Source organism: Streptopelia decaocto, assembly GCF_964273445.1.
Source record: "Streptopelia decaocto genome assembly, chromosome: 4".
NCBI classification, from domain to species: Eukaryota; Metazoa; Chordata; class Aves; order Columbiformes; family Columbidae; genus Streptopelia; species Streptopelia decaocto.
Window position 1 is genome coordinate 65,029,369 of NC_138658.1, and position 14,736 is coordinate 65,044,104.

Genomic DNA, 14,736 nt, shown 5'->3' on the forward strand with positions numbered 1-14,736 from the left:
GCTCATTACACTTCTTATGGGAATTCTTGTTATGCAAAACAGCTAGTTCTTACTGGCTGTACAGAGCACCTGTATTGTGTAATAAAATGCCCCACTTAAGCAATCTTACAGCTTTCACAAAATGAAAATTTTCTGTCTTTTTTAAAACGAACAGACCTTTTGCATCAGTTATGCCGTTTACCTCAGATAAAAGTAACGTTGCCAGGCATGTTATGCACGGTTGTTAAACGGCCTTTCAACTTGATTATTGTAAAAATGTGCTTTTTTCTAAACTGTAGCACTTCAAGCGTTTGATTCTGGTATTTCAGCAATTGGTCTCTGTGGTCTCTGCCTTCCTGATCTAGACATTTATGTTGCTGCCAGTTGGGCTTTTTTTCAAACAGATGCAGCCTGTTTACCTCTGAGCATCTTAATTCTGCAGCGCACTCTATATAGATAGCAAAAACGAAGCTTTTACTGATAGAATTGGTGCTGTTTTAAACCATGCGGCACCGATCACAGTTAAGGATGCAGCATCATCACCCGAGCGGGGTCTCCCAGGACGCCCTGTGACTCCGTTGGCTAGGCAGGGCTGAAATGGCTTTTTCTGTCTCTTAGAAAACATGTAAACGGTCAGATTCTCTCAAAAACAGGGCAGCAGTGCCCTCTTCTGGGCAGTGAGCGGGGTTTTCGTCCCTCGCTGGTGGCGGTGAGAGGCTGGGAGCTCCAGGAAGGAGCCAGGGAAGGTGCCGACTTCTCCTTCTCTTCTCCCACAAATTCACGTTAGCTTCCTGACAGAACACCCACTACTCTTGCCCCTTGGCCGTGGATTTGCTGTCCTATTTGACGTTGTGCAGGTATCGTACGTGTCATGCTACTTACTTAACGTCACGCCCTGACATTGGTGCATATTTTGAACAAGAAAGAGTTTCATTAGACCAAGAAACAAGTGTAGCAAAGGCCAAACTAAGCTCACAACAGTTTCTCTTCCATTAGGCACTGTTCAAATATTCTATTATGTTGTTACATTATTCAGCTTTAATAATAGTCTATATCTGTATCCTGATGCTGAAGATCTCCCTCCCATCTCCTGACATACTCATTACAGAGTGTGTTTTTTTTTTTTTATGACTGGCCCTTCTGTTCAGTTTAAATCCATGTGACTGCTTATTTATGAGCCAACAAAGAACAGTAAGAAACAGAGATTTTTCTTGATGCTGTGAAATAGTTTGTCACCAGCCAAGTGGGCACAACTCATTACAACAGTCACAAGTTTCAGCACAGAAGTTCCAATTACTGATCAGGAATAAAAGATTCTCACCATGAAAGGGGTGAACTGCTGGATCAAGTAATCCAGAGAGGATGCACAATATAAATCCTTGGGGAGTTTCGACACTTAGCTGGACAAGCTCCTGATCAGCCTAACTTTGGAGTTAGCCCTGCTTTGAGTAGGAGGCTGTACTCCAGGTTGTACCTCTTCCAACCTAAATCTATCTATGATTCTAATATGCCTTATTACTGTCACTTACTGAAATGTTTGGTGCCTGTGTATTGTCTCCCCCCAAATCAACACCCTCCTTATACCTTCCCTGGGTTTTAAGCAACGGTAGAAATTGCTTGCGAGACAGGGAGATTGCTTGCGAGTCCCTGGGAGATAAACTGCTAAGCAGTTTTGCCAGCTGAGAGCATTCTCCAGCAGGGTGGATGTCTGATGGGGTAAACAGAGATACCTAGGTGCCAATCACTGCTCAAAACGCTTTATAATGTAAAAGTTCATGGCATCTATAGCACTCTTTGGGAGCTGTTCTGACATCTAGAGATCCTTGAGTATAATAGCGTTTCGGTTGTGTTTCTTTCATGTGAACAAAAGCACCTTGGCAAATAAATTCATGGCAGAAAAATCTACTGCCCACTACAGAGTACAAAGGTGCGGCTAATTCTCAGGAAATTACAGGGCACTGGAAATGAGGAAGACACTCAGAGGAATATAGGTATTATATGCCTGCTGCCTTCTTCAGTCCTTAAGGATGAAGATCAGTGTATTGCAAAGAGAAGGACTTAAGGCCTAGGACAGCTGTCGGTTTTGCTACAGTCTTAGCACCACAATTAACAGGCTTTGCTACAAACAATGAAATTCAATACACGTAACTGCATTGCTCCATAGGAGACAAACTGTAATGCAAGACAGATTGGTTCAAACTGTCACTCAGAAAACAATCTATGGATCCAGCCTTCTCTTCTACATCACTTGATTGACAAATAAAGTCCTCACATTGGCAAAAGGGAAGAGCCAGTTTTAAATCATTAGGACTGCATCAAGCATTAAAAGGTCACAGCTCTACTGCACATTTTTAGAAGTTTGACAATTCAAAAAGCATGAAAGCTTTGCACTGCTTTCTTCTTGCAGTTAACAGTTCCCCGCCCACAAGTTCACGAATTTAACATCTCCCAGCTTGGTGCTCTTACAATGGATCAAAGTCAAGTATAGTTTCCTATTCTGCAGATGCATTTGGGATCACCAGCTAATCCATATTTTATTTACTGTCACTGTTTTTTTTTTTAAGGATGGGTTAGTAATGTGGGGCAGGAGTATTGCTGTGAAAAAGGCCTGCAGATGGTAAGAGCAGCACCACTTACCTTGCTTGGTTTAAACATCCCCCACTCTCTGACAGTGTCACAGTAACCATCCGAGTGAGGCATCCTTCACCTCACCTGGTGACCATGCAGTAAGGTACCTGTGCTCCAAAAACAGGCTGTTCAAATCACATCCAGGTGGTACTGCACATCTCTAGAGGAGAGACCCAGGCTCAGGGCAGGATCTGTGAGCTTCCTGCAAGCTGTCCCTCAGCAGTGGCATGGAGGCAGCAGTTGGGCTCTGGGGACTTAGGAACATCTTGGGCATGCTAGTGTATTTCTCTTGGGAGAAAACATAGCAGCATTACCTTGACCTGACAAGCACAGTCTTATTCGCACAGAAGCACTGAACCATGAAGTGCCTCACAAACACCCACGTGTGTTTATTCACAGGCATTTCACCGTGGAAAAATAAACACATTAACAACAGTGGATCTTTACTATCTTGTAGGCAAAGGGTTCTTTGGTTTAGGATGTTGTTTAGCATGTAGGAAAAGTGGAATCTGTCAATACTATTTACACAATGATCACTTGTCACTTCAAGCATGACAAGCCTCCAGATCGAGTAGAAGTTTTACTCGGAGGTTAGAAATCATCACTACTTGCACAAACACGTGCAAGAAAATTACTGAAGAAATTGTAACCAGCAGTTTCAAAATTTTCACACTGTGTCAAATTTGCCACATAGTTTCACAAGCTAGCTTTATTTCTATTTTCATGGTTAGATTACCTGAACTGTTGCTGGCTCTATTAACACTCATAGCAAATGGGTTGGAACAGGACAGTGGACATGGAGACTTGGCATTTCAGGATTGCCTTACCTGCTAGGTGGTGGGTTATTCCAGGGCAGGTTGTCCTCAGCCTTCTCTGCTAGCATTATTTTACTTAATATAAAAAAATCCTGAACCACCAAGTAATTTTAGTTCATATGGAACAGCTGGACTACAAAGTGAGAAAGCAAGCCTCGGGATGAGCACAGTCTGCAGCCAATAGGAATCTGAATCCTCAGCAGAAGAGGCTGCTCATGAAAAGCTTTGTTTTTCTCTTATTTTGGGAGCAATCAGTTCAGTTCCCTTCAGTGTTGCAGTGTTTCTTCACTGGTTCAGGTCAGAGCCAAAGCAAAAAGAGAAGCTGCTATTCAGACCAGGTCTGCTGCCAGGTTTTCAAACCAAGCTGGCTGAAATGGAGTTTCCCAGATAAGCACTCCTTTCCCAGGCAAGCTGGAGGTAATACCATACTGACTGCAGTGACACGCTTCAGGTAGGCCCATTTCCAAAACATTTATGTCCCACACACACCTGGAGTGCACTGTGTGCCATGTACCAATACAATTTATTGATGCATGGAAAGGAAAGTGATCAGGCATCCCAAATAGATAAAACCACTGTACTGGCACCATGCTGCTGCAAGAGTTTGCCCTTGTCTACACTATAGAGCTGCACCAGGAAAAGTGCCACAAGGCCAAGGGGAGATATTTTGCTGACCTGTTCATAGCCCATGCCTCCCACATCTGCAACACAATCAATCAGACAAGTAACAAGTGGTAGAAAAGGTTTCTTTGCATAGTTTGTGAATGAAGGTATTTCTTAGGCTCTTACTAAAAGAGAGAATTCAAATCCACTTTCCTGCCCTTAACCTGCAACATGTCTTGTTCATGCCATGCCTAAACACTGTCTTAGTCCAGTCAGCAGGGAAAAACAATATGAAGTCAAATACAGCTTAGGTCAACCTGGAGCATTGCATACTGGTTCTGTACTACAGGTGAAGAGGACTGCAAACAATGACCATTTCAGCAAATCAGATGCAGTCTTGAAGGTCTTGGGAGAAAGATAATTTAGGTCTCATTTGGCCAAAATGGAGGCAGCTGCAATGTAAATGGTAAGTATATTTTTACTGTGAGGTTGATTTAATTTAGACAGATTATGGTATGCTATAGTATGCATATGCAGACATCTATACATTTATCACCCTTGTGATCTTGCGCATGATGTCAACCTAAAAGACAATTTCTCCTGAGTTTCTCCACTCTAAATTCTCCATCATTGAGCAACAGCACTGGAAAGCAGAGGAAGACGCTTACCCATGAATTAATTTCCTTTATTTCACAAGCTTTGAATTCAGAAATTGAACCACGACTAGTAGATCTTGATACGGTAGAGTAAGTAAAAATGCATGTGATTACAAAGGAAAAACTTTGTACAAAAAACTTTAAAAATCCGACGGCAACTTGGATTACCTGTAAGTACCAAAGTTCTCATGCAGAAGGAGAGCACTACTGCCCAGGTGGAGAAATCCCTGCAGGGGAGGCAATGGCATTGGTATGTATAAATTATGGCTCTAAAATGAAACAAGAAGGACACAGACTTGGAACGTACTGAGTGGGAACAGACAGGTGCTACAGAGACCGTTTGTCATTACATGTCCCGCTGATTTTCTGTGTCTGAGAGAAGTGCTTTTTGGGTTTATAATAAATTAAAGATGAAACAGAAGCTGCCTATACTACTCTACTACATACTTTCAAATGGCCATTTTCTTCCTTCATAAGTGTTTTTGGTGGTGTTTCTCAAATACGGACATTAATCTTGGCATTGTGTCTAGTCAATTGTTGGCAATGTGTTCTAAAGGGACTCACTCACAATGCAACTTGCATAAATAACTCAGTAACATGCATTAACTACTCTAATACAGCAAAAGGGTGCAAAGGAACCATCATTCAGTTACGAGACAAAGCTAAAACCTGTAGTCACTAAAGGGGCAATGGAAGCACCATGCTTTAAGGTGACTATGGCATGAAAGCACAATTGTGAGGCAAGTAGTTCCAAGCAAACACACCACACTATTATCACCTCTTCCTATACAAAAAAAAAAAAAGACATTTCATTTTTTATTTCCATTAGTACCAAATAAAACTGTGGGTCTGATAACACAGATGTTGAAGGGAACAGACATTCCCATGATCCTTCATCCTTGTGTTTCTGTCCATCATAATTTTTCAGCCAAGACTGGTAATATTAGAGCGACCACCAGGAGGTGCCACAATGCGATGGCCAGTGCGGCGTGGGTTGTTGTCATCTATCTGAGCTCCTGCAGCAACAGAAAATCAGGAAACAAAGCTATGAAAAGGAAAAAAAACAGCAGTGCTGAGATTTTACCCGTCTTGTTCCAGCTATGTGCCACTCACACCACCATCAGCTGGTTTCCCTTGAGCCAGACCCCTGATGGAAGGTGCTAAACAGACTTTCAAAACACATTTCTGTGCCTAGCTCCAGTTGTCTTCCAGAAGTGCAGGATGGAATTTTTTATGCTCACCCCACATGGGGAATTGTTTTCCACTGACTTGAAGAAGAGCCCATGCAGGGATGACAGCCTACAGCTGGCCTTTGCAAGGTCAGACCCTGACAAAAAAATATTACTGTTATAACTACACAAAACTCTAAAAACATACATGTGCAGAGTGGATTTTTCAAACCTGCCTCACTGATTTAGAATACCTGTCCCTCCTGAGTCCATGGGTCAACAGTACAGTAAATCTGATGTTAGCGATCATAAACCCAAGCAGAAAGGAACACCAACCCAATGTAAACTCACACCCACTCCAAATTGCATTTTAAAATTTTGAAAGGTTAAGCTTAAGGTGACAGCAAGCTTTCTGCTAGGATAAATATTGTCTGATCACATTCACCTTCCTAAAGGCAATGTAAGGCTACCATAAAAGTGTAGGATTGTTTGAAATGCTATCACGGTTTCTGGTTCCATTTACGAATAATTGCTTAAGAACACAGTAATGTGTGTTTGCCTGATTTGTATCTAATTCATACCACTAGATGCCTTGGTAGTACCCAGATGCAGCAATGAACTGTGAAACCACCACTTCAGATGCTTACGAAAATCCCACTTATCAGTTATTATTATTAGAGTTCACATTTCTAATAACTTTTTTTGCTTTATATAGGTTTATATATCTGTATGTGCTCACCATGGCCCCAGGTCTATGGGCAAAAATATACTTCAACAAACTACAAGTGTTTTTAACATATTTGCTCTCCTTGGGCTTTCCTCTGGAAGTTTCATTTAGTTTCTAAAGATCTGTCACGGAGGAAAACTCCACCATCAGCTTCCAGAGGGAAGAAAATCCAGTGAATTTCATAACATCATAAGGAGTCACTTATTTACCAATTGGGCTGTAGACTTCTGAAGGATAAGGATTTGACACGCTTGGCTTCAGGTGACGAGAATTATTTCCAACAACGCCAAAGCAGGATTTTCCAATCTGCTTCTTACGCACCACAGAAAATGGTTTGGGCACCAAGAGCAAAGACGACAAGAAATACTCTAATCTCCGTACGAATAGCTTCTGCCTGTGAGTTGCTGACCATGGACAAGGAGACCTGAGGTTTCCATGTCCAGCAGTTTCTGGTGGTGCAGCAAGAAAGAAATCTGAGATGTCTGAGCCACATGGGTTGCAACAGACCCAAGTCTTGAAGTCCCATCAGCTGTACACACCACCAAGGGGCCTCAGTCACACCAACCAGAGTCCTCAGCTAACTGTAATGGGCCAGGTAAATAATATTAAGGATGATTAGATTTTAGATTGCAAACATTTTATTCCTAGGGAAAGAATGTATAAAAACATACATACATTCACACACACATATATATATATATATGTAAATACATACAGGTATGTGAGTGTATATATAATCTTTCCATATTTGATTAAATAAGTAACTATAATTGAAGTGTATCACCAATAATCCATTCTCATGGCTTTAAAGCGTTTCTGAGGAGGCAGGCTGACTTACCTGATAAGCTAAAATTGGATTGATGGAGGTTTCTGATTGGTGGGGGCTGGTTTTTGGCAGGGGAGGATTTAGTTGAGGGTGCAGGAGTTGCATATTTTGGCGTAGCTGGGATTTCATACACAGGTCCATCATACATTCCTCTGGAGACTCCTTGCAGTCCTCCCACCTAGATCAAGAGGAGAATAAAAATCCAGACACTGAATGCTCTGATAATGCTCCCTAATGATACTCCTGCCAATAGGCAGAGAGCACTGAGCACAGAGCTATATTCTGCATTAGCTGAATTAAAAACATATCTATACTCTCCTCAAAGCTACAGTCTGCTTTATATATAAAGGAAATTATAAAACTTCCTCCCTCCATTTACGTGTATATATGTGTATATACACATGTATATAAGAGATAAATCATTATTAGGCTTACATAGTCAATGGGGAGAAATGGGATTCGAAAGAACTACAGGTCTGACCTAAGATGTTTAAGTCAGATTAGTCACCATCGCACCATCTCTCTCCATTCAGAGGCTGTTCAGCAGGGTTGGTTCAGCTGCTGAATCCCACTTGGGTTGTTGCAAGACTCATACCTGCTATACTGAATGCAGCAATTTCATCTCCTACCCATGTTTTCTCTGTTCCTCCTTTTCAGATACCTCATTATCTTCATTAGAACTCACTGAAAAGTGGTGGCAATTTTCAAATTAAAATTTCAAAAGTTTCCATTTCTTGTCATCAACTAGAAAAGCAATTGTATGCTAGGCTGTGGCATGGGACCCATCTTTCATTATTTGTCAATCGAGTATCTGTCATTTGAGCTCTCATTTCAGTTTGAGGTGTCTAGATTTGATCCCTGTTTAGTTCCTGGTTTCATCCAGCTCTTACAGAAATCAACGCATTTTCTTTGCTTTCAGTGATAGGGACATCAGGCTCAGAAGAGCCACTGTCTCGCAGGCTGACCCACAACGAATACCCAGAAAGGAGCAGCTGCCGATCACAGCAACTAATCAATCTTGCAGGGACCCACAAAGGCAGGAATTTATACCACCATCCCCGCTCCGGGATAAATTTATACTGCTATCCTGTGCCACTTACAGCTTTGCAGCTCCTTGTCTGACATGTTTTTCTATATTCCTTTGTCATGCAGTGTCATATTCAAATGGTGGCTGATATGACCGTCTCTGGTTTTTGTCTAAATATTTTTTATCAGTAAAATTTGATAGTGGGAAAAGAAATGCAGACATGAATCTGCTCTCCCTTTCTCTCGACAGGCAGCAGAGGGAGCTAAAAGAGCAAAAATATCTCATTTTCTTGGTCCTTTTGCAGACCTTTCCCTAAGTATCTAAAATCAAAGGTCTCTCCCAAAAATATAGAATCATTTCAGTTGGAAGAGACCCTCAGGATCATCAAGTCCAGCCATAACCCAGCCTAACACTAGCACTAAACCATGTCCCTAAGAACCTCTAGGTTACTTAGCCCAGTTACTTTTGTGCATACTCCTGGTATAAGACATCACTCTATGATATTTGTTTTTAAAGTGCTGTATTCACTATTGAAATTATATTTATATAATTAATATATAATGTTATATTACATTATATTACTATAGTAATATATCACATATAATTATCAGATTATAATAATCCAATTTGTATAGCACTCTCATGCACTAAACCCTTGAGGGGCAAGTGTGAAGAGAAGGCCCATGTCATCTAAGTGGATAATGTGAAGAAAGTGCAATACTGATTGGTATTTTGCAAAACTTTTGCAGATGCATTTGGTTTTTATAGTGCCTTTTCTCCTCAGAAGAACAGACCTTCTGTATCCCACAGCTTGACAGAATTTGTATAACAAATGATGAAAGACAAAAATCATGAGGTATTAATTCCAGGTGCCATCCCTGCAGGCTATGATATATGCTTGGTTGAAGAAAATAGGTGGTTTAATCAATTTGTCTTGTTGCTTGTCCTCACACAGTGACTTTTTTCTCAGTGGCAAAAAGCAATTTCCAAATAACCCCAAACTAATGCAAAGCCAATTGGTTTTCAACAGAGGAGCACTGAATTAATCCAAAACCAGAAGTGACCCAGTCTTAATCTTGGTTGTTTCCCAAGCTTTTTATTAAACACAAGAGAAAAGTTTTCTGAGCTGTGAATGCTGCTAATGCTCAGTTCGGCACATGCACCAAGAACAGTTCAGAGATGCCAAATACATTGAGTATCTCTGGCTTATGTGCTTTTTCTTCTCTGCAATGTGGCTGCTCAGTATGCAATGCATGGTAACAATTTAAAATTCTGTTTTTCTTCTGGCTAACTCTCCTCCCAAAGAAGCTTTATCTTTTTTTCTTTTTTTTTTTTTTAATTTTAACTAAAAGTAAATTCTGTCACTATTCCACCTCCCTTCAAAAGCCTGCACAGCTGGACATGAGGCAGTTATGTCCAACTGGCAATTTATATGCTCTACCCACTGAAGCTCATGATGTTAAAATTAAGTTACATCAGTTCAAACTTGCAGAGGAAACAGGTTTTTGGTCACATTTTGCATGTCATACACAGTCCATCTGATATTGACCCATATTAGTACAATAATAATAAAAAACCATGTGCTACTGTGGTTCCAAGAGTGTATGGCTGTAAAGAACATTAATATCTGACATTACCTTATTCCTGATTTTGATGCGCTGGTAAAGATATTCAGGGAAAGGTTTGCGAGGGATGAAGCGGCCCATTCCCTTATTTACATGCAGATTTCCATCTTCAAACACAATCTTCCCTTGGCTTATGACCACGAGTGGGGCACCATGGCACTCCATTCCTTCAAAGATGTTGTACTCAATGGCCTGGGGATCAACCAACACATTCACTGCAAATTTGGTACAAGATCTCTTTCAGTTAGTAACTTATAATCTGTATTTGTAGTCATAATTTTAGACAACTGCCATTAAGAGGTGTACAAAATTGTTTTGTCTGAAGGAAAAACAATGCATTTTGCTATGAAATGACTTTAAAGAATCTCTCTGATCAGATTTTTCCATTGCTCATTTTCCATCAGGTCTTTATCTCGTTTGCTTTTGAGGACTTTCCATATTTATCCAGAGCACCTAGAAGTGTGATAGCCTTAATAAGAAGGAAAATTGTGACTCAGCTGCCAGATACCCAGAGGATATGGTCCCACTACACATATGCTGTGAGTGTGTAAGGGAATTTCAGAGGGGCTGACATACATATTTCTGGCTGAAAAGAACCAGAACAGCCTGTGTCTAAATGGGAATGACTGTAAAAGGGCAGGTGATTATAAATTTCTTCAAAATACAGATAGATCCCAAGACAGCAAAATAAAAACTGAATCACCTAAGCTTACTTTTTAAAGGTTTCTAAAGGTTTCTGCCTTTTTAATAGGAGCCATATTATGCAATTTCAAGTAAAACATTTGGAAGAATTGCCCAAACTAAAAGACCAAACCACCAAACAGTAAGATAACAACTTTGAAATACACAACACAAAATATAAAACCTGTCACAGTCAAAATCAAAGCGACTGTGAGTCACTGGTACTCTGCACTAAGGGCAGAGAAATATGCAGCAAAGCTTTGGAATTAAATAGAAAATCCCAGCCGTGAAGCTGCTCAGACCTGTATTATCAAAATATTTAATCATATCTCATAACTTAGAATACTGTTGATTTAATTGTGCAGTTTATAGTATCAGGTGTTTTTCAGGTAAGCAAAAAAGTGAGCTGGTTTTAAATTCATCATCACAGCCTTACTAACCTCAGCTGCAGACCTGCTGATTCACACCTATTGACAGATCTGCCACAAGCATGTGAAAAATAGTGCAATGTTATATGCAGAAAGAAAACAAATCCTTCCTGATCCCAGTGTTTCTAATGCAAGATTTCAGTACTTTCATCTTCTGGAACATTTATCCATTTCAGAATACAAACAGGCAGTTCACATGATAGGTACAAATAGGTGTTCACATGAATTAGATCAACATTTGAAAAGCAACAGCGACATTTCTTTTTTCTTGCTGGTTTTCCTTTTCTCCTTACCGATTTATGGCTTTTAGCTGTGATAGTCTTCACCTTATCAGGGTCCCAAATAACCACATCAGCATCCGATCCTACGGCAATCCGGCCTTTTCTTGGATACAGATTAAAGATTTTGGCAGCATTGGTACTGGTGACTGCTACAAACTGGCTCTCGTCCATCTTACCTGTGGCCTAAAAACAATGAGGCTTGAGCAAATCATGCTTATAAAATGGGGATTTCGTATTCAGAGTGCCAAGCAATCAGGGAGATGTGGGAAGGCATGTGGTTCATATATATGGCGATGTTGCATGAAACAGAGTTTTTATCAAGCAGGGCTTTATACAAGGCACATTGCTTGTGGGTTTGTAATAAACGCATGTTATTCCTGGCATTCCAAAGAACAGCCAATAAAACCTGAATGCAGATGAGACCATCAGGTTGCTCAGTTATCTAAAGTCCCTTTTTCTGCACACTGGTGCCTACATGTGTTTTGTTGCTAGTCCTAGTAATTTCCAGTTCATTGTTTTAACCATTTTAAAACAGAGATGCTTTTATGAGTATTATGAGATTAAATAAATTATCAAGATTCAGACTCTTTCAGAAACACTTCTTGCAAATTAAGTCCATTCTACTACTAGTATTACCAAACCTATACATTTAAGTAATACAACCCCAATTATTATACATATATATATATATATATATGTACAGAGAGAAATGTCACCACCAATTGAAGTTTTTATACAGTCAGTAGCCATGCACAACAGCATCTGGATTTCTCTGTAGAGTATTTTGGGGTCTTCCATGGCAATAAACAAGAACAACGTTCCAAGGAAGAACAACAATGCCAAGCTTTTTAGTATTAAACACTGATTTCCTGCCTGGTAAAACATGAGATTTGCAAAATATAAGCTACTCAGTGGTGCAGGACTGAATGTTACCACCTATGAATCCCATGTTGCAGCCCTTGCTGCAGATCCTTCCCTTTGTGGGAGGAACACAGGGGAAACATCACCAGCTGGCTGCACTTTGCTTGCTTCGCTGCTTTGCTCCTACACACCAGATATCTGAAGCTGCTTCTGTGCTTGGAACATCAATATTGGTCCCTGAAGAAAGTGGTTATTAAACACAGCCTGGGAGCAGTGTTCATGAGAGCACTGTAAATACCATCACTTCCCAATTTACAATATGAATTCAAGGGCAATGCAATGTAAGGTAATGAGTGTGTGTGTGTGTAGAGGGAGCATGGGTTGTATATGCAAAGACAGACAATAGACAGAGAATATCAGTATATATTAGGATCCATGGAACCATCAAAAAATTGCTGACTTACACCGGCACCCCACCGCAAAATATGCCAGTATGAATTACATGCAATGTTCTCCTTCAAAGCATTTTATCATCTAGCCTCGGGCTCGGCTGCCATCCGTTTGTAATTTCTCAAAAGCAATGAGACACTTCCTAAATTCAAACAATCCATTCATCGTGTTTATATGGGGTCCACTTCAAAATCATTAAACTGCTCCAGATCCTACATCTCTGAGAAGTACCCACTCTGACACAACTGGAATATTAAGCGGTGGAGTCTGTGAAGCCTCACATCTAATAAAACACAGTGGTGTTGCAGTGTCAGAAGTGAAACACAGCCCCGAGTTTATAAAACTAGAGAAGGATTTTGAAATAAACAATTCACCTCCTAGTAGCGCTCTCTCAGGGAATTCTCAGAAATATATTAGAAAGTCACTTAAGTACTGGCCAGGAGTCTCCTGGCTTTCATTATTCAGCCAACACTCAATTTCTTTTTAGCCAATGAAAGTAAGTAATTACTTACTACAGCCTTGTCCCAGACAACAGTCATTCTTTCCTCAATTCCATTGACCCCTTCAGGAATCATAGTGAAGTTGTCCTTTCCAATGGCTTTCTGGGCAGTGCTATATGGGCAGTGTCCACTTCCCGTCACCTGCAGGTCCCCGCTGCGGAGTTAACACACAGAAGGTTTAGACCAGGCATCACCAAGGTTACCTTGGTCTCAGACTAGCCATGAATGGACTGTTCAAGCCTACACACCAGAGGCTGTAAATCATGTCAGCAGCCGTTACATGTTGGCTACAGATCACTGAAGAGCGACAATGACATCGGACATCTCCGCTTTCCCCCAGGAGCACCCTGAACTCCCAGATTACAGCTCCCTTGGGTTTCCAGCTGCTTATCGACAGAGATCAGGCACAAGCCCACTAACCAGGACAAAGGATTATTCCAGGATTAAGAAAATGATCAGAAGCTTGTATGAAATGTCTGAGACTCTCAAAGTAAATTAATTCATAACCATGTTGGAAAATAATAGCAGATTTTACAATATTAAGTCATAAGCATCAAGCTTGTTTCCCTGTATTTCTCCCCTGCACACATATTTTTCTTGCAATTCTTACACAAATATTTCTTATCTGACCTTCCAAAACAGAACCATGAAAATAAAAAGGAAGGAAAGTTTTATGTCAAATAGTCTTCTAATTAAATAAAATAATAGTGCAAGTCAAACATGTGCTCTGCATTTAGCTCACTTAAAAGGTCTTACACAGAAAAAGGCATGGAGTAATACACAAAAAGATCTACCAAATAATAATGCTTTTATTTAAGAAGTTGTTTTTTTCAGCCTAGACAATTTTTTTTTTGCAGAGAGCAGAACCAGATCACAGCTGCTCTTTGGAATAAGGAGGAACAACATAACCAATATATAAAATCTTGCAAAAACAGGGGGCTGGAGGGGAAGTCGGTTCTTCAATATCCACAGGGAACATGTGATATTTTTAGGTCTCAATTAAGCTTGCAGGAGTCAAGCACATTAAAACACACTATGATTTCTCTTCCATCACTCCAGAAGTGTGATGTCCCCAAGAGCCTGTCATCCTTTTTTTTTTTTTTTTTTTTTTTTTTTTTTTAACTGATTATATAAGTTCCAGCTCTGAAACATCTGACTGATTCTGGTCCACAAATTTAGATCCCAGCAAGCTAACAAATAGCCAAGTACAAAGGAAAAAAGGGTCACACATCAGTAATTCTAATGCAATTTTCTAGGCTGCCAGCCCTAATAATTGCTGATGGAGAAGAACCTTTGGCCTCTTTCCTGGTTCTTCACCATCCTCACATCCATCCATCCAGTTTTCAGCAGAAGGCAAACCCATGTATTTAATAGTGAAAAGGCAGCTACATTTTAGCTATTCCTGGTTATTAATGACTGCCTGGTGTTACTCCATAGGATTAAACCAAGTCCATCAGTTAAATACTCAGTTATTCAAACA

At 40.3% G+C, this 14,736-nt stretch overlaps 1 protein-coding gene across 2 annotated transcripts in view; it reads right to left on the minus strand.

Annotated features, from left to right (window-relative positions):
- Positions 1–5,092: 5,092 nt before the first annotated feature.
- The window catches only part of CRMP1 (collapsin response mediator protein 1), a gene marked incomplete at its 5' end in the record, with an annotated part of 49,351 nt that continues 39,707 nt past the window's right edge, over positions 5,093–14,736 (minus strand). For both annotated transcript variants that reach the window (XM_082050597.1, XM_082050598.1), the window contains 5 exons: positions 5,093–5,697; positions 7,416–7,581; positions 10,068–10,247; positions 11,458–11,628; positions 13,269–13,410. In XM_082050597.1, coding sequence (XP_081906723.1) covers positions 5,606–5,697; positions 7,416–7,581; positions 10,068–10,247; positions 11,458–11,628; positions 13,269–13,410 — 751 coding nt within the window. In that variant the 3' untranslated portion in view covers positions 5,093–5,605. The remainder of the gene's footprint in view (positions 5,698–7,415; positions 7,582–10,067; positions 10,248–11,457; positions 11,629–13,268; positions 13,411–14,736) is intronic.